This window comes from Oryctolagus cuniculus, chromosome 3, assembly GCF_964237555.1.
Source record: "Oryctolagus cuniculus chromosome 3, mOryCun1.1, whole genome shotgun sequence".
Taxonomy (NCBI): domain Eukaryota; kingdom Metazoa; phylum Chordata; class Mammalia; order Lagomorpha; family Leporidae; genus Oryctolagus; species Oryctolagus cuniculus.
This window is the reverse complement of record NC_091434.1, coordinates 42542003-42565579: the sequence shown is the minus strand read 5'-3', so window position 1 is coordinate 42565579 and position 23577 is coordinate 42542003. Positions and strand designations below refer to the sequence as shown.

Below are 23577 nucleotides of genomic sequence, written 5' to 3'. Positions count from 1 at the left end.
GCCGGATTCTGTCCCAGTTGCCCCTCTTCCAGGCCAGCTCTCTGCTGTGGCCTGGGAGTGCAGTGGAGGATGGCCCAAGTGCTTGGGCCCTGCCTGCACCCCATGGGAGACCAGGAGAAGCACCTGGCTCCTGCATTCGGATCAGCGCTGTGTGCCAGCTGCAGCGCGCCGGCCGCGGCGGCCATTGGAGGGTGAACCAACGGCAAAGGAAGACCTTTCTCTCTGTCTCTCTCTCTCTCACTGTCCACTCTGCCTGTCAAAAAAAAAAAAGGCCAGCGCTGCAGCTCACTGGGCTAATCCTCCGCCTAGCGGCGCTGGCACACCGGGTTCTGGTTCCGGTTGGGGCGCCGGATTCTGTCCCGGTTGCCCCTCTTCCAGGCCAGCTCTCTGCTGTGGCCAGGGAGTGCAGTGGAGGATGGCCCAGGTGCTTGGGCCCTGCACCTCATGGGAGACCAGGAAGGGCACCTGGCTCCTGGCTCCTGCCACCGGATCAGCGTGGTGCGCCGGCTGCAGCGCGCCGGCCGCGGCGGCCATTGGAGGGTGAACCAACGGCAGGGAAGACCTTTCTCTCTGTCTCTCTCTCTCACTGTCCACTCTGCCTGTCAAAAAATTAAAAAAAAAAAAAAAGAATATATAGGGGCCGACGCTGTGGTGCAGCAGGTTAAAGCCCTGGTCTGAAATGTCAGCATCATATGGGTGCCAGTTCTAGTCCTGGCTGCTCCTCTTCTGATCCAGCTCTCTGCTATGGTCTGGGAAAGCAGTAGAAGATGGCCCAAGTCCTTGGGCCTGTACCCACATGGGAGTCCTGGAAGAAGCTCCTGGCTCCTGGTTTTGGAACGGTGCAGCTCTGGCTGTTGCGGCCATCTGGGGAGTGAACCAGCGGATGGAAGACCTCTCTCTCTGTCTCTGCCTTTGCCTCTCTGCAACTCTGACTTTCAAATAAGCAAGTAAATCTTTGTGGGGAGCAACTCGGACTAGACTAAGTTACTGGAATTAAGACTTATTCTATGCATCTGCTCTCCCACAATATGGCGCTGGGAGAGGAGGCAACAGCTTCTACCCAGCTGCCTCTCACCAACTTGACAAGCTGCAGGAGCTGCTCCTGATTGGAGGAGAGCAGTGTACTCGGCGTGTGGGTAGCAGAGTTGGGATTGGTGGAAGAGGACTATAAAGGAGGAGAGAGACAACATGCACCAGGAACATCTAACAGGAACATCTATCTGAAGGAACACCTGTGCAGCCCCCGAGAGAGCCGGCCGGCGGTGTGCCACTCCCCCGCGGAAGTGGGGAATGTGGCAGGGGGAACCGCCCTTCCACGGAGGTGGAAGGGTCAGTAGCCAACCCGGGAAGAACCAGCAGCAAACCCGGGGAGGGCCGAGCAGACAAAAGAACAGCGCAGGGTCCTGTGTCGTTCCTCCACGAAGACGGGGAGCAACAAATCTTAAATTTATTTTATTTATTTGGAAGACATAGAGTTACAGAGAGAGATAGAGACTCAATAATAAAAAGGGTGTTCACTGAGCATCTATGTGCATGTAGGCAGATGGTTAAGCAGATGCCCCAGCCAGTGTTGTTTGTGTACAGGTAACACCTGTCATTAACTGATTGCAGGAGCAGTTTTTAGAAAACTTGTAACTCATCAAATCATTTCAGGTAACTAGAGGATAGACATCCACGCCCACCTATCATATAGGAAACCCACTTTGCACCCCTCATTATTGGGGGCAGGACTGCAGGAGGAGGCATGGTGTTCCCATGAGTCACGTGGCCCAGCAGATTACCAACGAGGACTTTGCTATGGTTGATTACATAGTATGTACAGATAAAAGCAATCTAGAAATTTGAATATAGAAAGTAATCAAGTTAAAAATTGTAAAGCTAAAATTGAAGTATTTGGGAGCTACAATCCACAAAATAACTTATTATGTACTGAAGATCCCTATTATGGGAATGGCTTGAACTTTGAGACAGTGTACCAGCAGTGAGTCAGGTGCTGCAGGGCCTTCCTGGAGAAAGCCTGCTGGGACTCGATGGGCCCTGTGGGCTACTGTGTACTGAAATGTCATGATATTCCCTAGGCCCCACTTGTGTCTTCAATTGACTGTTTCTTATAAAATAACTGTTGATGGAAATTAGCTGTATATGTAAAAGAATAAATAAAAAGTATTCTCAGAGTAGTTGAAACTTCTACTCTGCCCCAGTTACAAAAATAGTGGAAGAGACACCATATGGAAAACAAAGTAGACCACAATGAGTACAGAGTGTCTTGAAGACCCAGGTCAGCAGCTGAGCCTTTGCAGTGTTGACAGGATGGCTTCCTCAGTGTGTGCATGTGGGTGGGATGCTGATACAGGATGGGTGCACTCTGCTTGCCTCACGACCTCTTTTCTTGGCCTACAGCCTTTTATAGAATTGCAATAGACTCTTCCATAGGAGCACACAGTCCAGATTAGAAGTAATTTAATTCATATGCCCACAGTGCAGGCTAATATATTTAAAAGACAGAAAAGAGAGAAATTGTTATGGAATTAGCACTTCTAACAGTTGTTGATTTTTGTTTAGTTTATTTCATGAGGAGGTCAGCTTATTTCCTCCCTTTTGAGCCACTCTGTCTCTGAAATTTTAATTATATCCAGAAAGAAGTATACTTGCATGCTGGCTTATCTTACAGTCAGCTGAAGAATATATCTGCTTTTATTTGCACATGTAAACTAAATGTCAAATATAAATTGGCTTAGGTGAGAAAATCTAATTTAAAAAGTTGGAAAAAGTTCTATTATGTTGGCGTACTTAAGAATTGGTATTTAAAAAAAATTTTTTTTTATTTGACAGATAGAGTTAGACAGTGAGAGAGAGAGAGACAGACAGAAAGGTCTTCCTTCCGTTGGTTCACTCTCCAAATGGCTGCTATGGCTGGCGTTGCGCCGATCCAAAGCCAGGAGCCAGGTGCTTCTTCCTGGTCTTCTATGTGGGTGCAGGAGCCCATGCACTTGGGCCATCCTCCACTGCCTTCCCAGGCCACAGCAGAGAGCTGGACTGGAAGAGGAGCAACTGGGACTAGAACCCGGTGCCCATATGGGATGCTGGCATTGCAGGTGGAGGATTAACCAAGTGAGCCATGGCACAGGCCCCAAGTATTGCTATGTTAATAAGTATTCTTTCATTAGCATTCAAGAAATTTATAGGAAATTGGGTAACTTTTGTATACCTTCAGATAACAAATCCCAAATGTATATAGTTGTATGCCAGAAAAGATTGTTTTCAAAATAAAGCAGGGAGCTAAAAAAATACAAATGAGATACAAAAAAATTTAAAAAGACAAGTAAACCAAATTAAATATGGGCAAATGAGGGGTGGGTGCTGTGGCACAGTGGTTTAAGCTGCTGCGTGGGATGCCAAGCCCCATACTGGAGTGCCCCTGATGGGGTCCTGCTCTTCTTCTGATCCAACTTCTTGTTAATGTGCCTGGGAGGAAGCAGACAAACATCCAACTACTTGGGTTCCTGTGACCCATGTAGATGACCATTATAGTCTCTGGCTCCTGGTTTCACTCTGGTCCAACCCTATCTATTGTCTGTTGTGGGCACTGGAGAATGAATTAGGAATGGAAGATTGATCTTTCTCTCTCCTTCCCTCTTTCTCACTTTGCCTTTCAAATAAACAAGCAAATAAAACAAAAAAATGGGCAAAAATGATGTGGCCAAAAAGCACATCAAAAAATGCTGAACATCATTAACCTTCAGGGAAATATAAATCAAAACTACAATGTGTTACTACTTCATATCCACTAGGATGGCTACAATAAAATGAGCAGATGTTAACAAGTGTTGGAAGGATGTGGATAAATTAGAACCCTCATTATATACTGCTGGGAATGTAAAATGGCTCAGCTCTTTTGGAAAACAGCCTGATACTTGCTTAAAAATTTGAATACAGAGTTACACATGACCCAGCAGAGTTGTAAGACGTAAGAGAAATGAAAAAATATGTCCACAAAAACGTATACAACAATGCTCATTATAGTATTAATTATAGTATTATTCATAATAGCATCAAAGCGGAAAAACTCAAGTAGTCCATCAAATGATGAATAGATAAACAAAATGTAGTATATTCATAAAGGGTATTATTCAGGAATAAAGTATTGACACACACCACCACATAAATAAATTTTGAAAACATTATGCTGGGTGAAAGAAACCAGTCACAAAAGACCACAGATTGCATGATTCTTTTTATATCAAATGTTCAGAATAGACAAATCTAGAAAGATAGAGAAGGAAATTACTATTTGCACAGGTCAGGACTGAGAAGAGAGGAGAGATTACTAATGGGGAAGTTTTTTTTGGAAGAATATGATTAAAATGTTCTAAAACTGACATGTGGTAACACAACTCTGAATTTAATGAAAACTACTCAGCTGTGTACTTTTATAGGTGAACTGTACAACAGCTGGATTATATTCAAATAAATCCACTCATAAAAGAAGAGGGTCAATTTATTTAAGGGACTAACTATAAAATTAAAACACAAAATATCTTTTGCCTCTTAAGATAGTTGTATATTTAGTAACTGACATTTTATTCTTCCTGTATTCATTTTTAATAAAGTTTTTTTATTATTAAAGTCATAAAACAGAAAAAAGAATAAGATGACATTCTGGATATATCATCTAAATTAAGTCCCTTAAATTTAATACTCCTTCAATCGATAAAGGATGATATTATTACAGGTGGCCAAGATAATGTGAAGTCTATGTTCTATATAATGTATAGTCTATTAAGAAAATATTTTAATAAAAATCTAAAAGAAATGATTGATAAGTAGTTTTGCTAGATAAATGAAATTGCTATCTACCTATGAAGTGAGAAATAATATGAAGAGACTAAACACTGATTAAACTATGCCATTACTTGGCCAGCGCCGTGGCTCAATAGGCTAATCCTCCGCCCGTGGCATCGGTACCCCACGTTTTAGTCCCCGTTGGGGCGCTGGATTCTGTCCCGGTTGCTCCTCTTCCAGTCTAGCTCTCTGCTGTGGCCCGGGAAGGAACTGGAGGATGGCCCAAGTGCTTGGGCCCTGCACCCGCATGGGAGACCAGGAGGAAGCACCTGGCTCCTGGCTTCGGATCGGTGCAGTGCGCTGGCCGTGGCAGCCATTTGGGGGGTGAACCAACAGAAGGAAGACCTTTTTCTCTGTCTCTCTCACTGTCTAACTCTGCCTGTCAAAAACAACAACTATGCATTACCTGTTTTGACTCACAAAAGCTGATGAACTAATCAATCTTAGAAATTGTAAAAAAAAAAAAAAAACAGCAAAGGAAAAACTCTCATCAAAGTGGGAGTTTTAAGGGTAAAATAATAATGAATTTGTAACTGGAAGAAAATATGTGAATATAACAGCTTTTTAAAAAAGATTTATTTATTTATTTGAAAGAGTTTTATATATATACATATATATAGAGAGAGAGATCTTTCACCTGCTGGTTCATTCCCCAAATGGTCACTACAGCCAGTGCTGGGCTAGGCCGAATCCAGAAGCCAGGAGCTTCATTTGGGTCTCCCATGTAGTTGGCAAGGGCTCAAGTACTTGGGCCATCCTCTCCTGCTTTCCCAGGTTGTTAGCAGGGAGCTGGATTGGAATTGGAGCAGCCGGGACTTGAATCTGCACCCTTATGGGAAGTTGACACTGCAGGCAGCGGCTTAAGCTATTATGCCACAGCACCGGTCCCGATATAATATGTTATTAAAAACCTTGAAAAATTTATTTTACTTATTTGTAAGGCAGAGAGGCAGAGACAGAGATTTTCCTATCTGCTGATTCACTCCCCAAATGTGCCCAATAGCCAGGCCTGGGTTGGGTTAAAGCTAGGAGCAACAACTCAATCCAGGTTTCCCAAGTAGGTGGCAGGAACCCAAATAATTGAGCCATCATCTGCTGCTTCCCAGGGTGTGCATTAGCAGAAAGCTGGAATAGGGAGCAGAACTCAGACTCACATATATGCATTCTGATATAGCATATGAACATTCCAAATACTTGCCCTGAAATAATATCCTGCATTACAAAATGATATGCTACAAAATGATACTAAAATCTTTCTTCAGTATACTAGGTAATATACCTTCAATTTTATAATTTGTGCCAAACAAAAAACCAGAGTAGGCTGGCGCCGTGGCTCACTAGGCTAATCCTCCGCCTGCGGCGCTGGCACCCTGGGTTCTAGTCCCGGTTGGGGCGCCGGATTCTGTCCCGGTGGCTCCTCTTCCAGTCCAGTTCTCTGCTGTAACCCGGGAGTGCAGTGGAGGATGGCCCAGGTCCTTAGGCCCTGCACCTGCATGGGAGACCAGGGGGAAGCACCTGGCTCCTGGCTTCGGACCAGCACAGCGTGCCGGCGGCAATGCACTGACCATAGCAGCCACTTGGGGGGTGAACCAACAGAAAAAGGAAGACCTTTATCTCTGTCTCTCTCTCACTGTCTAGCTCTGCCTGTCAAAAAATAAAAAAAATAAAAAAATAAAAAGAGTAAAAGTATAAAAGTTAAATTACAGTAGAAACTTTCCAAAATACTTCTGAGATGTCAGTTGAGCTACAAATGTATATATAATCAATGAAAGAGGAGCTAGATTCAATAAGACACAAGCAGAAAACAACTTTATTCTTTTTTGTTCCTGACACTTTAAAAGCACTGTGTTGAGCTGTTCTTCCCTGTCCTCAGATAAAAACTAGAATAGATCAATTTTTTAGGTTTGGCAGATTCCAAATGCTGGCTATCTAGGTTACTTCACTGAATTCCTCTATGTTCTTCTTGCTGGGAACTTTTTATTTTTAACAATTTTTATTTTATTTATTTATTTATTTTTTAATTTTTTGACAGGCAGAGTGGACAGTGAGAGAGAGAGACAGAGAGGAAGGTCTTCCTTTGCCGTTGGTTCACCCTCCAATGGCCGCCTCGGCCAGCGCGCTGCGGCCGGCGCACCGCGCTGATCCGATGGCAGGAGCCAGGTACTTATCCTGGTCTCCCATGGGGTGCAGGGCCCAAGCACTTGGGCCATCCTCCACTGCACTCCCTGGCCACAGCAGAGAGCTGGCCTGGAAGAGGGGCAACCGGGACAGAATCCGGTGCCCCGACCGGGACTAGAACCCGGTGTCCCGGCGCAGCAGGCGGAGGATTAGCCTAGTGAGCCGCGGCGCCGGCCAACAATTTTTGATTAACATGTAATACATATTCATTTTTGTGGGGTACAGTAATATCTGAGTGAAGTGATCAAATCAAGTAGTTAGCATTCCTATTTCCTTACTTCTTTATGGTTGGAGCGTTACAGCACCTCTCTTCTAGTTCTTCATAAACTGGATATATAATACGATATTGTAAACTAGTCAACCCCCTGTTCTGTGGAACATTAGATAGACTCTTTCTATCTGTGTTTCTGTTATCTAACCTCTGTCCTTTCTCCCCTCACAAACCCCAGCCTCTAGTAATCACTACTCTTCTCACAGATTTCTTTCTGCTTCCATATATAATAGTACTTGAAAAGTGTGGAAAATGGAATTAAAAAATAAGTTTATTTTGAAAACATTTTGAAATACATACATACGAAGCATCTTCCAAAATTTTATTTTGATTGCATTTCAAATCTTTTTGCACAACAATAATTTTTTTTTTTTTTTTTGGACAGGCAGAGTGGACAGTGAGAGAGAGAGACAGAGAAAAAGGTCTTCCTTTGACATTGGTTCACCCTCCAATGGCTGCCGCGGCCTGCACGCTGTGCTGATCCGAAGGCAGGAGCCAGGTGCTTCTCCTGGTCTCCCAAGGGGTGCAGGGCCCAAGTACTTGGGCCATCCTCCACTGCACTCCCAGGCCACAGCAGAGAGCTGGCTTGGAAGAGGGGCAACCGGGACAGAATCTGGCGCCCCGACCGGGACTAGAACCCGGTATGCCGGCGCTGCAAGGCGAAGGATTAGCCTAGTGAGCCACAGCGTCGGCCAATAAATATTTTATAATTCTATTTTTCTATGAACTTCTTGAAGTATTCAGTATGTGGTGTTTATTTTTCTGCATTTGCTGATTTTTGTTAACATATTCTAGTTATATCCACTTTGCTCCAAATTATACTTTCCTTTTTATGGCTGTATAATGACAATTATGAAACAATGATTAAAAAAATAAGGGGCTGGCATTGTGGTGCAGTGAACTAAGCTGCTGCCTGCAAAGCTGGCATTTCATATTGGAATACAGGTTTGAGTCCTGGCAGCTCTGCTTCTGATCCAGCTCCCTGCTAACACACTGGGGAAGGCAGTGGAGGATGGCCCAAGGTTCTTGGGCCCCTGCCACCCAAGGAGAGCTGGATGGAGTTCAAGGCTCCTAGCTTAGTCCTGGACCAGCCCTGGCTTTTGTGGCTATTTGGTGAGTGAAACAGTGGATGGAAGCTTTGTCTCTTTCTCTCCTTCTCCCTCTATCATTTGGCCTTTCAAATAAATAAGTAACTACTTTTAAAAAAGAAAAGAAAGATACAAAAAAAGGTCTCTCATATACATGGATTAGAAGAAATAATACTTTTTTTTTTTTTTGACAGATAGAATTAGACAGTGAGAGAGAGAGAGAGACAGAGAGAAAGGTCTTCCTTCCATTGGTTCACCCTCCAAATGGCTGCTACGGCCGGAATTACGCCGATCTGAAGCCAGGAGCCAGGTGCTTCCTCCTGGTCTCCCATTCGGGTGCAGACGCCCAAGCATGCGGCCATCAACCACTGCCCTCCTGGGCCACAGCAGAGCTGGACTAGAAGAGGAGCAGCCGGGACTAGAACCCGGCGCCCATATGGGATGCCAGCACTGCAGGTGGAGGATTAACCAAGTAAGCCATGGCGCCAGCAAGAATGTCATTGGTATTATGATGGGAATTTCACAGAATTTGTAAATCACTTTGGTTAGTATGGACATTTTAAAAGTATTAATTCTTGGGGGCTGCACTCGCATGGGAGACCAGGAGGAAGCACCTGGCTCCTGGCTTCAGATCCGCGTAGTTCTGGCTGTAGCAGCCATTTGGAGGTGAACCAATGGAAGGAAGACCTTTCTCTCTGTCTCTCTTTCTCACTGTCTAACTCTGTCAAATAAAAATAAAATAAAATAAAAAATAAAAAAATACCAGTGACATTCTTCATAGAACACAAAAAAATTATCCTAAAATTCACATGGAATCACAAAAGACTCCAAATAGCCAAAGCAATCTTGAACAAAAAGAACAAAGCTGAAGATATCATGATACTTGATTTAGTGACACACTACAGAGTTATAGTAACCAAAACAGCATGGTACTGGCATAAATTCAGACACACAGAGCAATAGAACAGATGGAGATCCCAGAAATAATCTCCAAATCTATAATTAATGGATTCTCGACAAAGGCACCAAAACAAAATGCTGGAGAAAGGATAATTTCTTCAATAAACAGTGCTGTGAAAATTAGAGATCCATGTGTAGTTTACTGTTTACCTTTCACTCTATAGAAAAAGCAACTCAAAATGGATTTTAGACCTAAATGTAAGACCTGAAACTACCAGAATAAAACAAAGGAGAATCACTTCAAGGCATTCAGAATAGGCAATGATTTTTTTTTTTGTGTAAGACCCCCAAACACAGTGCAATAAAAATAAAAACAAATGAGATTGTGGGGAGCAACTGGGAGCAACTCGGACTAGACTAAGTTACTGGAATTAAGACTTATTCTATGCATCTGCTCTCCCACAATATGGCGCTGGGAGAGGAGGAAACAGCTTCTACACAGCTGCCTCCAGTTCAACCAATAAACTGTAGGACCTGCTCCTGATTGCAGGAGAGCAGCGTACTCGGCGTGTGGGCAGCCGAGTTGGGATTGGTGGAAGAGGACTATAAAGGAGGAGAGAGACAACATGCACCAGGAACATCTATCTGAAGGAACACCTGTGCAGCCCCCGAGAGAGCCAGCCGGCGGTGTGCTGCTCCCCCGCGGAAGTGGGGAATGTGGCAGGGGGAACCGCACTTCCACGGAGGTGGAAGGGTCGGTAGCCAACCCGGGAAGAACCAGCAGCAAACCCGGGAAGGGCCGAGCAGACAAAAGAACAGCGCAGGGTCCTGTGTCCTTCCTCCACGAAGATGGGGAGCGACAGAGATTATGTTAAACGAAGAAGCTTCTGCATAGCAAAGGAAACAATGCAGTGGAAACAAACTGCTGGGAACTTCAGGCTGCAACTTTAGCCCTAATTCACACAGGTTCTTTTTCTACTGTGGTCACTTTAAGTTTTTTTTTTTTTTTTTTTTTTTTTTAAGAATCTCTTCTATGACGTTTACATCTTGTTCTTTGGAAACATGTACTATCTCTACTATAGTCTTTTCTCTGCCACCAGCATCTCTCTTGGATTTTTTAAGGCGAGATGAGGTCCAAGTGCCAACATCATCCAACTCCAGGGGGTATTTATAAAGTTATCTTAGTCATTCTCTGAAATCCTCTTCACTTGATTGAGGAGGAGGCAAAATATCATACCTCTGTAACTCTCTTGTTAAAGAAAGCTTAACTATCAATCTTCCTTATTAATCTCAGCTTCCTCTCAAATATGCTCAAGGTGGGCAATGAGCTAAGGATCTCAAAACTGGCTTCACAATTTTGTTGGGGCCTGCCATATTAAATGATTTGGTACTTAATGATCTCTCTTTGAGGTTTCTGCTAGTTTAGAAAAAGTCACACTACATGCATATTTTAAATAAATGCCATTAAGTTACCATTTGTTTCTGCTAGTTTAGGAAAAGTCACACTACATGCATATTTTAAATAAATGCCATTAACTTACCATTTTAGTTTTCAGCTCTTGTTTTATATTTAGCATGGTAATAGAATTCAAAATAATTGAGTTCTCCATGACTAAATAGTTAAAAGGATTCTAGTAATCTTAATATTTCATGTGGTCTATTTTAAAAATTAGAAAAAAACTAACAGAAATAAAAAGTTCTTCCACTACTCCAGAAGTATGAAAGAATATGACTTTATGTGTGAATGCAATAGACAAGAGGTTGGCATTTTTTTTTTTTTTCTGTAAAGGGCCGGAGAGTATTTAAAGATGATCAGAACACTCTTACAACTATTCAACTTCTCCACCATAGCCCAAAAAGTCATAGACAATACATAAACAAATGCTGCAGTGTTCCAATAATGCCTTATTTACATGAACAGGCTCCTTAGCTGTATTTGCTACAGTTTGATAACCTTGCTGTAGTGGTCTGGCATTACAGTTCACTTATCTCCAATCTCTCAATAAAATTAATGAAGATTGCTAATTAACTAAGAGAAACTGATATATACATATGTTATATATACATATATTTTATAATATGTCACCAATTTTAACATACATTATATTAAATATAATGACAAGAACCTGACTTAATGTTAACAGTAATAAAAAAAAATCATCCTGTGGTCCGATACCTGTATCTTACTTTTGGAATTATTGCTAAAGACTTTTAGATTAACTGTTAGTCAGTGAACAAACTGATCTCATTATATTTGGTGAAAGGAAGCAAATGGTCCATCTTTTTGTATAACATTACTTAGTTTCCTCAAAAAAAAAAAAAAAAGAAAGATTCTGCTAGCAAGGTTTAGCTAACTCTTTTTAATTAGCAGAATATTTGCACAAGCAAGAAAAATAAAGACTTACAAGAGAAATAACTCAAAGTATCACAGCATTTTAACTTCAATTTAATATTTACCTGGTAGTGATATGCAGGTTGCTGATAAACAGGCTGAGCTACCATCACAGGGGAACTAGATATAGAACGTGACTATAAGATGAAGGAAAAATAGAAAAATTATGTACAAATTCTAAAAAATGTCTCATTAATAAAATTTATCTACAATTGTTGTCTAAACCAAGTCAACCTATGATTTATGTACAGAAATGCTATTTTTAAAACTCTTAATGATATTATCAGCTCTACTTAAGTCTTTTTATTAAAATCATCAGAGTACTCCTACATTCATGTGGTTTCACGCCCATGGTAATGCCAAAAACAGTCACTAGAAATTTACTGCCTCCAAAGATTCTAAGAGAATAGTTAGAGGAAAATGGCATCTGGACTTAGAATAATAATTCTTGAATTCACTGTGGAGACCAGCCATAGACAGTTAATGTTTACAATAGCAGTCAGAACTAAATGATTAATCATATCTGATTTTCCTGCTGACTTCTCACTACTTACAAATAATCAACATTTCATTCCCACAGTATGTATTTAATTAAAACAAATACTTATTTACTGAAGCTCTTGTCAAATTCTGTTATTTCAGTAAATGGACAGTTAAATAAGTCAATTATGTAATAAACTTATAAGTGATGTATCTATATCTGAAGAAAGTACAAGTAACAATTGATTACTCAAAGTGATAGAGCAAGTCCAATAACAAATTACTTAAGACCAGATCATTATTATTTTTTTTTTTTTTTGACAGGCGGAGTGGACAATGAGAAAGAGAGAGACAGAGAGAAAGGTCTTCCTTTGCCGTTGGTTCACCCTCCAATGGCCGCGGTGGCCGGCCCACCAGGCTGATCCAATGGCAGGAGCCAGGTACTTATCCTGGTCTCCCATGCGGGTGCAGGGCCCAAGCACTTGGGCCATCCTCCACTGCACTCCCTGGCCACAGCAGAGAGCTGGCCTGGAAGAAGGGCAACCGGGACAGAATCCGGTGCCCCGACTGGGACTAGAACCTGGTGTGCCGGCGCCGCAAGGCGGAGGATTAGCCTAGTGAGCTGCGGCGCCGGCCAAGACCAGATCATTATTAAAACAGGCAAATTGTATTGCAAATGGTAAAAATAGCTCTAAAAACAGCAGTTAAAAGCCAATTTCTATAAAGGATCTAACTTACATTGTTTTGTTTTAGTGTTCACACCCTCAAAACTTACAGTTTTGTAAGATTCACAGACTAATGATATGCTAATAAAACTGTACTACACATTAACTAAAAAATAATGTAATCTACTAAATTAGTGAATTAAAGCAGGAAAAAACACTATAATATCAGTAGATACAGAAAAATGCACTTGTTAAAATTCAACACCATTTGTGGTTAAAAAACTCCTAGCAAACAAGCAAACAGTATAGAAAATAACCTCCTGAATTGTTTTAGGGCAATAATTCTTAACCATTAGTGATTTTTCCTACTTGAGAATATCTGGTAATTTTAGGAGACATTTCTGGTTACCTTAACTATGGGGAGGTTAGGGACATTTCTAAATATCCTTCAATTCACTGGATAACACTCTACAACAAAGGAATCATCTGGACCAAAATGTCAATAGTGCCAGTGCTGAGAAACTGGTTGAAAGTATTTACCAAAGCTTATAATGTATGTGTATGTCTCTCTGTGTGTATATGCAAATACATATATATATGTATTTGTATATACATTAAGCTTAAGGGTGAATCACCTGAACTTTTTCCTTTTTAAGAAAAAGGTCACAGAGCCGGTGATGTGGCGCAGTGGGTTAACGCCCTGGCCTGAAGCACTGGCATCCTATATGGGTGCTGGATTGAGACCTGGCTGCTCCACTGCTGACCCAGCTCTCTGCTATGGCCTGGGAAAGCAGTAGAAGATGGCTCAAGAGAAGGGACCCCTGCACCTGTGTGGGAGACCCGGAAGTAGCTCTTGGCTTCGGACTGGCTCAGCTCTGGCCGTTGTGGCCAACTGGGGAGTGAACCATCAGATGGAAGACCTCTCTCTCTCTCTCTGCCTCTCCTCTCTCTGTGCAACTCTGACTTTCAAATAAATAAATAAAATATTTTTTTTTTAAAAAAAGGTGATGATGTTATAACTACATAAATACTATAGCAGAGAAATGGGCAGTGCAGTAACTGGAGGGATAAATAATGAGAAACAAAAGAATATAAAAATATAGATGTATAATGAATTATAAATGATTTTTATTTATTTGACAGGTAGAGTTATAGACAGTGAGAGAGAGAGAGAGAGAAAGGTCTTCCTTCCATTGGTTCACCCCCGAAATGGCCGCTAAGGCCGGAACCACGCCGATCTGAAGCCAGGAGCCAGGTGCTTCTTCCTGGTCTCCCACGTGGGTGCAGGGGCCCAAGCACTCAGGCCATCAACCACTGCCCTCCCGGGCCACAGCAGAGAGCTGGACTAGAAGAGGAGCAGCCGGGACTAGAACCTGGCGCCCATATGGGATGCCAGCGCTGTAGGCAGTGGATTAACCAAGTGAGCTATGGTGCCAGCCCCATAAATGATTGTTTAAATGAAATTTTGGCAGCGTTATATTATCAACATTGAAAAATCAGGCCGGCGCCGCGGCTCACTAGGCTAATCCTCCGCCTTGCGGCGCTGGCACACCGGGTTCTAGTCCCGGTCAGGGTGCCGGATTCTGTCCCGGTTGCCCCTCTTCCAGGCCAGCTCTCTGCTGTGGCCAGGGAGTGCAGTGGAGGATGGCCCAAGTAATTGGGCCCTGCACCCCATGGGAGACCAGGATAAGTACCTGGCTCCTGCCATCGGATCAGCGTGGTGCGCCGGCTGCAGCGCGCTGGCCGCAGTGGCCATTGGAGGGTGAACCAACAGCAAAGGAAGACCTTTCTCTCTGTCTCTCTCACTGTCCACTCTGCCTGTCAAAAAAAAAAAAAAAAAAAAAAAAAAAAATCAAAAGCATTACCATGCATTAGCCTGAAACTCTTAGGATATGTTATTTTTAAGAAAAATTAGCATTTATAAGAGTACAAAAAACTATAGTATACTAAGAATAAATTCAGCAGATGTGTCAAACTTTTTTTTATGGAAAAATAGAACATTTTTGATGGTTGGAAAAAAAGAAAACAAATGAATGGAGAGATGTATCATGTTCACAGATGGGAAGAGTCAGTATTATAAAGCATTTAATGTCCCCAATTAATCTATGTATTTAACGCAACTCTAATAAAAGCCTAATTGATGCTTTCCACAGAACTGAACAAGCTGAATTACAAAATTTATACTTATAAAACAAAAACTTAAGGACAAAAGGCTGTCAAAGGAGAACAAAGAGTTTTTCCTATCAGATTTCTTTTCTTTTTTTAAAGATTTATTTATTTTACTTGAAAGTCAGAGTTATATAAAGAAAAAAGGAGAGGCAGAGAGAGAGAGAGAGAGAGAGAGAGAGAGAGAGGTCTTCCATCCACTGATTCACTCCCCAGTTGGCCACAATTGCCAGAGCTGAGCTGATCCGAAGCCAGGAGCCAGAAGCTTTTTCCGGATCTCCCATGCAGGTGTAGGGCCCCAAGAATCGGGCCATTTTCCACTGCTTTCCCAGGCCATAGCAGAGAGCTGGATCAGAAGTGGAGCAGCTGGGTCTCAAACCAGCACTCATATGGGAGCATATGGGATGCTGGCACTGCAGGCGGCAGCTTTACCAGTTAAGCCACAGTGCTGGCCCCTTTCCTATCAGATTTCAAAACTCATTATAAAGCCACAGCAATGAAAAGAGATGGAAACTTGGTATTTGACAGGAGATTCATTTCAAAACCATGATAAAAGTATGGACTAGTCAATATATAAATGGGGATTTAAGATTCAGATGTGGAAAGCAACAACACTGTACTATTTAAAACGTAAAATATATAATATATTTATTCTAGTAAAGAAGATTTTTTAAGACAGGACACTAGGAGTTGAAACCATAAAGGAAAAACATTTGTCAACATTAAAACAAAGAACGAAAAATTCATATTTTTTTAATGAGAAGAAACATAAAAAGACATGGTATAAACTGGGAGATTTTTATAACTCAGAAATTCATAGCTAAAAATCTAAAGGAAAAAGACAAATCATCCCAACAGAAAAATGAATAAAAAATATGAACGGGCAGTTCACAGAAAACTTGAATGGCCAAAAAATATATGAATAAATATATGAAATTGGAATGGCTAATAAATATATGAAAATATGTTCAGTCTTATCAATAAATAGGCAAATGAATAGAAAAAAACCCCACTGCATAATAGTATTGGCAAAAATGTAAAAAAATCCTGATTATTATAAGAGTTGGCAGATTATAGAGAAATCAGCTCTCATAATCTGTTTCTAGAATGTAAAGTGGCACTTGTAAAGCTATTTGGCAAAAACTAGTCAAAGATGTGCAAACATTGTGAATATGAATTCCAATGCAAATTTTAGGTTAGACCAGTATACAGTAGGGGAGCACAAAAATATTCCAGTGACACATGGGCATGAGTAATGTTAAGAGTACCAATCTGCAGATCCATCCATCTATGTCCTCCTTCCTGATTTGCTCTGCCTGTAAACCTTCTGTGTACTCTTTTAAAAACTCCCCTTTAACCATTACCTATTTCCTTTTTTTAAAAAAGCACATTTCTCGCTCATTCTGGATCTTACTATAATGCTTTGCTCTAGAATGTAAACAATTACACAATTCACAAAGGAAATACTCTGAGAAACAGGTGGAAGAAAAGCCAAAGAGTTTGTGTAAGTAATATTAAAGGGGGATGGTACCTTATTTTATCCAGGGAATAATCTTAAATTAGCTGAACATCACAGGGATACATATGAACTCATTTATTTGAGTTTAAATGTGAAGTTAGAATTTTCTAATAGAATGTTTTATTCAGTTTCATTTGACTAATTTTGTTAATTGAGTTACCAAGCAGACGCTTTCCATTATTAAAATATAGGCACAAAATTTTTGATAAAATATAATTAAAGAAAGTATGCAATTTATAATATGCTTAACCTATTTAAACACATGACAGATTTCAGCTACCAACTTAAAAATGAATGTGTATACTAATAATTTAAAAAATTTTAGAGCAATATAAGCAAAATCACTGTCCTACAAAAGCTTTCACATAATATACACAAGAACTAAATGTTCAATGGAGAGTTGATTGTAGAAAAAACTTTAAATGTCTATCAATAGATGCAAATAAAAATCATGGTAGTTATACAATAGAATATTATAAAATATCAAAATAGGTGAACTAGAAACATACGGATCAACATGGTATAATCCAAAAAATGGATCAACATGGTTTAATCTCAAAAACATATTGCTGAGTAGAAAAGCAAGATTATTTATATAACGTTTCAAAACCACCCAAAGCAATAATATATATTGCTCAAGGACACATATATGTTAGTAGTAAAAATATATCAAATGTGGGGGCTGGCGCCTGGCGCAGTAAGTTAATCCTCCGCCTGTGGCGCTGGCATCCTAAATGGGGGCCGCTTCTAGTCCCGGCTGCTCCTCTGCAATCCAGCTCTCTGCTATGGTCTGGGAAAGCAGAAGACGGCCCAAGTGGTTGGGATCCTACACCCACATAGGGGACCCGGAAGAAGTGCTTGGCTCCTGGCTTTGGATTGGCGCAGCTCTGGCCATTGCGGCCTTTTGGGGGAGTGAAACACCAGAAGGAAGACCATTCCAACTCTGTCTCTCCCTCTCACTGTCTGTAATTTTACCTCTCAAATAAATAAATAAAATATTTTTAAAAAAACATATCAAATGAGCCAGAAAGATATTCTAATTCTGAGGAGAAAAGAAGGATAAGGGAATGGGGATAAGTAGACTTCATCTGAATTTGTCCTATTTTACTCCGCTCTCCTTTAAAAAGATCTTACAAGGAAAATAATAACATCTGTTAAATTTGGGTGGTAGGGACATGTGTATTATGTCATTATTTGCATTTGTCTGTGACTGAAATATTTTAGAAATAAAACAAATATTTAAAAAATCTTATAGCAAGAGATGGAAACTCTTCTAATATGAAATTACTTACAGGCCAAGGTGGTGGGACAGAAGTTACTTCTGGAGTATGAAAATAAGCAACACCATTATGATAAGTGTAAGGATAGCCAGTTGAAGTTGTTAGGTACATTGTTCCAGCTGCTGGCATTATACTAGAACCTAAAGAAAAGATTAAATAATATTAATTGATATGTTCAATCTAACTTTTAAAAATATAATTTCTGAACACTGTTTGGAAAAATCTTGAGCTTGATACATCTACATAGCTTGTTACAATAAAAATTAAACATCACAAGTGTTTTTAAAGAAAATTCCATATGTTAAAATATCTTTGAAGCATGTATTTTACAACTTATTATCTTAGAACTTTTATTAGCTTATGGTGATTAACAGAAAAAGAAATCAGGTTAATAAGAAATATTAAAACCCCATCAATTCAGATTCTAACACCAGTATACCAGAAGAGTTTAACAATTTAGTTAACAGTTAAATCATTATTTTTACAAACATAAATTATATGAGTATGTTTTAGTTATTTAAAGATTATAAAGACTGTAATTAAGTTCCTAGGATTTTAGCCAGACCTTTTTTATATTTTTCCCCCATTTAGATACAAGTTTATTTTTTCATTTTTATTTTTAAGACAACATAATTTAATGTACATTATAGTCAAAAGCTTAATGCTCCACTAAATAAAGACTTTAACAAGTAAACAGTAAAAAGACGATAGTTCAGTAGGAATATGGGCAAGGGTTATAAACAATAATCAAATGAAAAGATGTCAATTTCACTCATATACAGCAAATTTTAAAATGATCACAGACCATTAAATCTACATTTGATCTAAGCTAAAAGGTTGAGAAATGATCATTAAATCTATAGTATATCACTCATAATAATTTGACAAAAATATAAAACAAAGTAGGACAAAACACTGCAGCAATATCTATATACACAGGCATTTCTTTTTTTTTTGTTTTGTTTTTTGAGCTTTTTAAAAAATATTTGTTTGAAAGGCAGAGTTTACCAAGAGAGCGAGGGAGAGACAGAAACACAAAGAGTGAGATATCACCCATCTGCTGGTTCACTCCCTGAATGGCTGCAATGGCTGGGTTGGGCTGATCTGAAGCCAGGAGCCAGGAGCTTCCTCTGGTCTCCTACATGGGTGGTGCCCAAGGACTTGGGACATCTTCCATTGCTTTCCCAGGCACATTAGCAGGGAGCTGAATTCGGAGGTGGAGCAGACAAGACTCAAACTGGTTCCCATATAGGATGCCTGTGTCGCAGGCAGTGGCTCTACCCACTATACCACAATGCTGTCCCCTGTTCTTAATTTTAAAAACAATTTTAGCTTCCACATGTAAAGGAGAACTTGCAGTATTTTTGTGTCGGCTTATTTCACTTAACATGATACCCTCCAATTGCAACCATTTTGATGCAAATGATAGAATTTCATACTTTTTAAATAGCTGAATAAATTCCATTGTATAAATACCATATTTTCTTTATTCATCTGATAACAGTCACCTTGATTCCATATTTTAGCTATTGTGAACAGTGCTGCTATAAACATTGTGGTACAAGTACCTCTTTGGTACAGTGTGTTCATTATACCTTTGATTTATTTTAAAAGTTCAGAGATGATGGAGGCAATGAAGTTGAAAAAGATTCTAAAGTCATTCCGTATCACTAATTCTTTAGGTCTACAATTAGCAAGCATTCATCCATGCTATGGCTCTCTTTTATCTCTCTGGTCTTCTTTTGCTACAATTGCTGCTACTGCAAACATGATCACAAGTGGCTACTTTGGGATCCTCTTCTCTCAGGCCAAGTTACATGGAAATAATCAAATAATTTTTTTGTGTCATGGGTACTTTAAAAGTTACATGAGCCAATTTGATTAAGAACTTCACCAGCAAAGCTATATAAATTACAAGAACTGACAAAGCTCCTTTCACAATACCAGTGCTTCTCAAAATTTGACATACATTATAATCCCCTAGCTACCGAAAATAAAAATTACACAGACCCATCTTCAGAGATTTTGATTCATTTAGTCTGGGGTAGAGTTTAAGAATTTTGATTTTTTTGGGCCCATGTTGGGGCATAGCAGGTAAAGCTGCTGTCTCTAATGCTAGCATCCCATATGGGCACCAGTTTGTGTTACTGCTACTCCACTTCTAATCCAGCTTCCTGATAATGTGCCTGGGAAGGCAATGGAGGTTGACCCAAATCCTTGGGCCCCTTTGCCCACGTGGGAGACAAGGAGGAAGCTCCTGGCTCCTGGCTTTGAATCTGCCCAGCTCCCGCTAATGCGGCCATTTGGGGAGTGGACCAGTGGATGGAAGATCTCTCTTTCTCCCCCTCTCTCTGTAACTCTGCCTTTCAAATAAATATATCTTTAAAAATTTTGATTTTGACAGCTCCCAAGTGAACAGATGTTATCTACAAATTTAAGCAGTACTAGACTATCACTTTTTTTTTTTTTTTAAGATTTATTTATTTATTTGAAAATCAGAGTTACACAGAGAGGGAAAGAGAGACGGGGCTGGGCCAGGCCAAAGCCAGGAGCCAGGAACTTCATCCAGATTTCCCTTTACTTTATTTTTTTTTTTTTTTTTTTTTTTTTTTTTTTTTGACAGGCAGAGTGGTCAGTGAGAGAGAGAGACAGAGAGAGAAAGGTCTTCCTTTGCCGTTGGTTCACCCTCCAATGGCCGCCGCTGCAGCCGGCGCACCGCGCTGATCCTGGCAGGAGCCAGGAGCCAGGTGCTTTTCCTGGTCTCCCATGGGGTGCAGGGCCCAAGCACCTGGGCCATCCTCCACTGCACTCCCTGGCCATAGCAGAGAGCTGGCCTGGAAGAGGGGCAACCGGGACAGAATCCGGCGCCCCAACCGGGACTAGAACCCGGTGTGCCGGCGCCGCAAGGTGGAGGATTAGCCTATTGAGCCACGGCGCCGGCTCCTTTACTTTATTTTTAAAAAGATGGGGCTGGGGGCCGGCGTCGTGGTTCACTAGGTTAATCCTCTGCCTGTGGCACTGGCATTCCATATGGGCGCCGGGTTCTGGTCCCAGTTGCTCCTCTTCCAGTCCAGCTCTTTGCTGTGGCCTTGGAGGGCAGTGGAGGATGGCCCAAGTGCTTGGGCCCTGCACCCGCATGGGAGACCAGGAAGAAGCACCTGGCTCCTGGCTTTGGATCAGCGTAGTTCCGGCTGTGGCGGCCATTTGGGGGGGTGAACCAAGGGTAGGAAGACCTTTCTCTCTGTCTCTCTCTCTCTCTCTCACTGTCTAACTCTATCTGTCAAATAAATAAAAAAAAATTAAAAAGATGGGGCTGGCATTGTGATATAGCAAGTAAAGCTGCTGCCTGCTTTCTCCAATGCCAGCATCCCATACAGGTGCCAGTTTGAGTTCCAGCTTTTCTATTTCTGTTATAGCTCCCTGCTATTGAGCTTGAGAAGGTAGAAGAGGATGGCTCGAGTTCTTGGGCCCCTGCACCCACATGGGAGACCCAGAAGGAGCTCCTGGTTTCTGGCTTTGGCCTGGTCCAGCCCTAACTGTTGCAGCCATTTAGGAATAAACCAGTGGATGAAAGATCTCTCGCTTCTTGTCTCTCCCCCTCTCTCTGTAACTATGCCTTTAAAAGAAATAAATATATCTTTTTAGAAAAATATTTGAAAAGCAGACTGACAAAGATATACACACACACAAACACAGACACACACAAGAGATATGGAGGGAGAGAGGTCTTCTATCTGCTGATTCACTTCCCAAATGTCTACAACAGCCAAGGCTGAATCAGGCTGAAGTGAAGCCAGGAGCCAGAAACTCCATTGGAGTCTCCTATGTGGGCGGCAGGAGCCCAACTACACGAGCCATCATCTGCTGCCCCCCAGGTGCACTAGTAAGGAGCTGTATTGGAAGTGGAGTAGCTGAGACAGGAATCAGGAACCCTGATGTGGGACGCAGGTGTCTCCAGTGGTGGCTTAACCTGCAAAGCCACAATGCAGCCCTAGCTTGTCACTTTAAAAGTAGCAATATTACTTTTCACTGTGTTTGATGATCTAGCATTTTTACTATATATTTTAGCGGTTTTTAATTTGATTCTTTTGAGAATATAAAGAAATCCATGGACTTTTTTTTCACAAAAATATACATACATAGTCAATTCAAGAGGTTCATGGGTTCTCCACCCCCCGCCCCAACATTGATTCACAGATAAACCATGGATCATGAATGAACCATGATTTATCTGTGATAAATAAATTTTGATTGCATACTATTCTCTAAGTCATTAAACTAGGCCTTGGTGATATGGTGAAAAATAAAAAACAATGGACATAGTCTAGTCTCTATCCCTGTAGAAATTATGTTCCATTAGGGAAGATACAGTCATTAGCTAATCACATAAGCAACACATTAAGTACAATTTTGATGAAGACATGAAGAGGTAATATAGGTTGTCATACTGAACATTTCAATTATTTATATATACCCATATACTTATTAATCTCCCTTTTCTATATGGAACGTTTGAGAAGAAATTACTATTTTTTATTTGAGAGGCAGAGAGAGAGAGAGAGAGAGAGAGAGAAACCAAGCTGTTATCCACTGGTTCACTCCTGAAATACCTGGGCTTGGCTCACGCCAAGAGTTGGAATTCAACCCAGGCCTCCTACGTGGGTAACATGAATTTAACCATTTGAGCCATCACTTGCTGCCTCCCAGGCTCTACATTAGCAGGAATGCTGGAATTGGGAGCTGAACTGGGATTTGAACCCAGGCACTCCAAAATGGGATGTAGATGTCTTAACCTTTAGGCCAAATGTCTGTACTGGAAATGATATTTGGTCTGGGCTTTAAAGAATTAATGGGGGAGGGGGGGCTGTGCTGTGGTACAGCAGGTTAAAGCCCCAGCCTGCAGCGCTGGCATTCCCATATGGGCATATGGGCACTGGTTCGAGTCCCAGCTGCTCCATTTCTTTTTTTTTTTTTTTTAAGATTTATTTATTTATTTGAAAGTCAGAGCTACACACACAGAGAGAAGAAGAGGCAGAAAGAGAGAAGTCTTCCATCTGCTGGTTCACTCCCCAGTTGGCTGCAATGGCTGAAGCTGTGCTGATCCAAAGCCAGGAGCCAGGAGCTTCTTTTGGGTCTCCCACGTGATTTGCAGGGGCCCAAGGACTTGGGCCATCTTCTACTAGTTTCCTAGGCCATAGCAGAGAGGTGGATCAGAAGTGGAGCAGCTGGATCTCGAACTGGTGCCTATATGGGATGCCAACACTGCAGGAGGCGGCTTTACCTGCTACGCCATAGCACTGACCCTGGCAGCTCCACTTCTGATCCAGCTCCCTGCTAATGTGCCTGGGGAAGCAGTGGAGGATGGCCCAAGTCCTTAGGCCCCTGTACCAAAAGTGGGAGACCCGGAAGAAGCTCCTGGATCCTGGCTTAGGATGGCTCAGGTCCAGCCATTGCAGCCACTTGGGGAGTGAACCAGGGGATAGAAAACTTCTCTCTGTCTCTACCTCTTTAACTCTGTCATTCAAATAAATAAAACAAATCTTTTTTTTTTAAAGAATGAATATGATGATAAAAAGCATTCTAGGGAAAGGAAACAGTGAATCAGAGAGTCCTGAGGTGTGGTTATGTTCTGGAACTAAGAGAAGGCTAGCCAGCTAAAGCATGAAAAGAAAAAAGAATAGCTCAAAATATGCTATGAATAAGATGTACACTTCTGAAAGATCACTCCAGTTGTCTTGTAAATGATGGATTGGAAGGTAGTAATATTGTTTTCAGAGAGGACAGTTCTAAAAATTT

The 23577-nt window shown here is 41.2% G+C and overlaps 1 protein-coding gene and 1 long non-coding RNA gene across 8 annotated transcripts in view; one reads left to right on the top strand and one right to left on the bottom strand.

Moving 5' to 3' along the window:
• Positions 1-23577, bottom strand: part of BOLL (boule homolog, RNA binding protein) — a 109133-nt gene that overhangs the window by 61866 nt on the left and 23690 nt on the right. For all 7 annotated transcript variants that reach the window (XR_011387176.1, XR_007920612.2, XM_070070441.1 and 4 more), the window contains 2 exons: positions 17794-17921; positions 11737-11808 (listed from right to left, as the gene is read on the bottom strand). Coding sequence is in view for 5 of the 7 variants with exons in the window: in XM_070070441.1 (XP_069926542.1) it covers positions 11737-11808; positions 17794-17921 (200 nt within the window). In the remaining 2 variants the exon portion in view is untranslated. The remainder of the gene's footprint in view (positions 1-11736; positions 11809-17793; positions 17922-23577) is intronic.
• The window catches only part of LOC103348807 (uncharacterized), a 92127-nt gene that overhangs the window by 67239 nt on the left and 1311 nt on the right, over positions 1-23577 (top strand). The window lies entirely within an intron of this gene.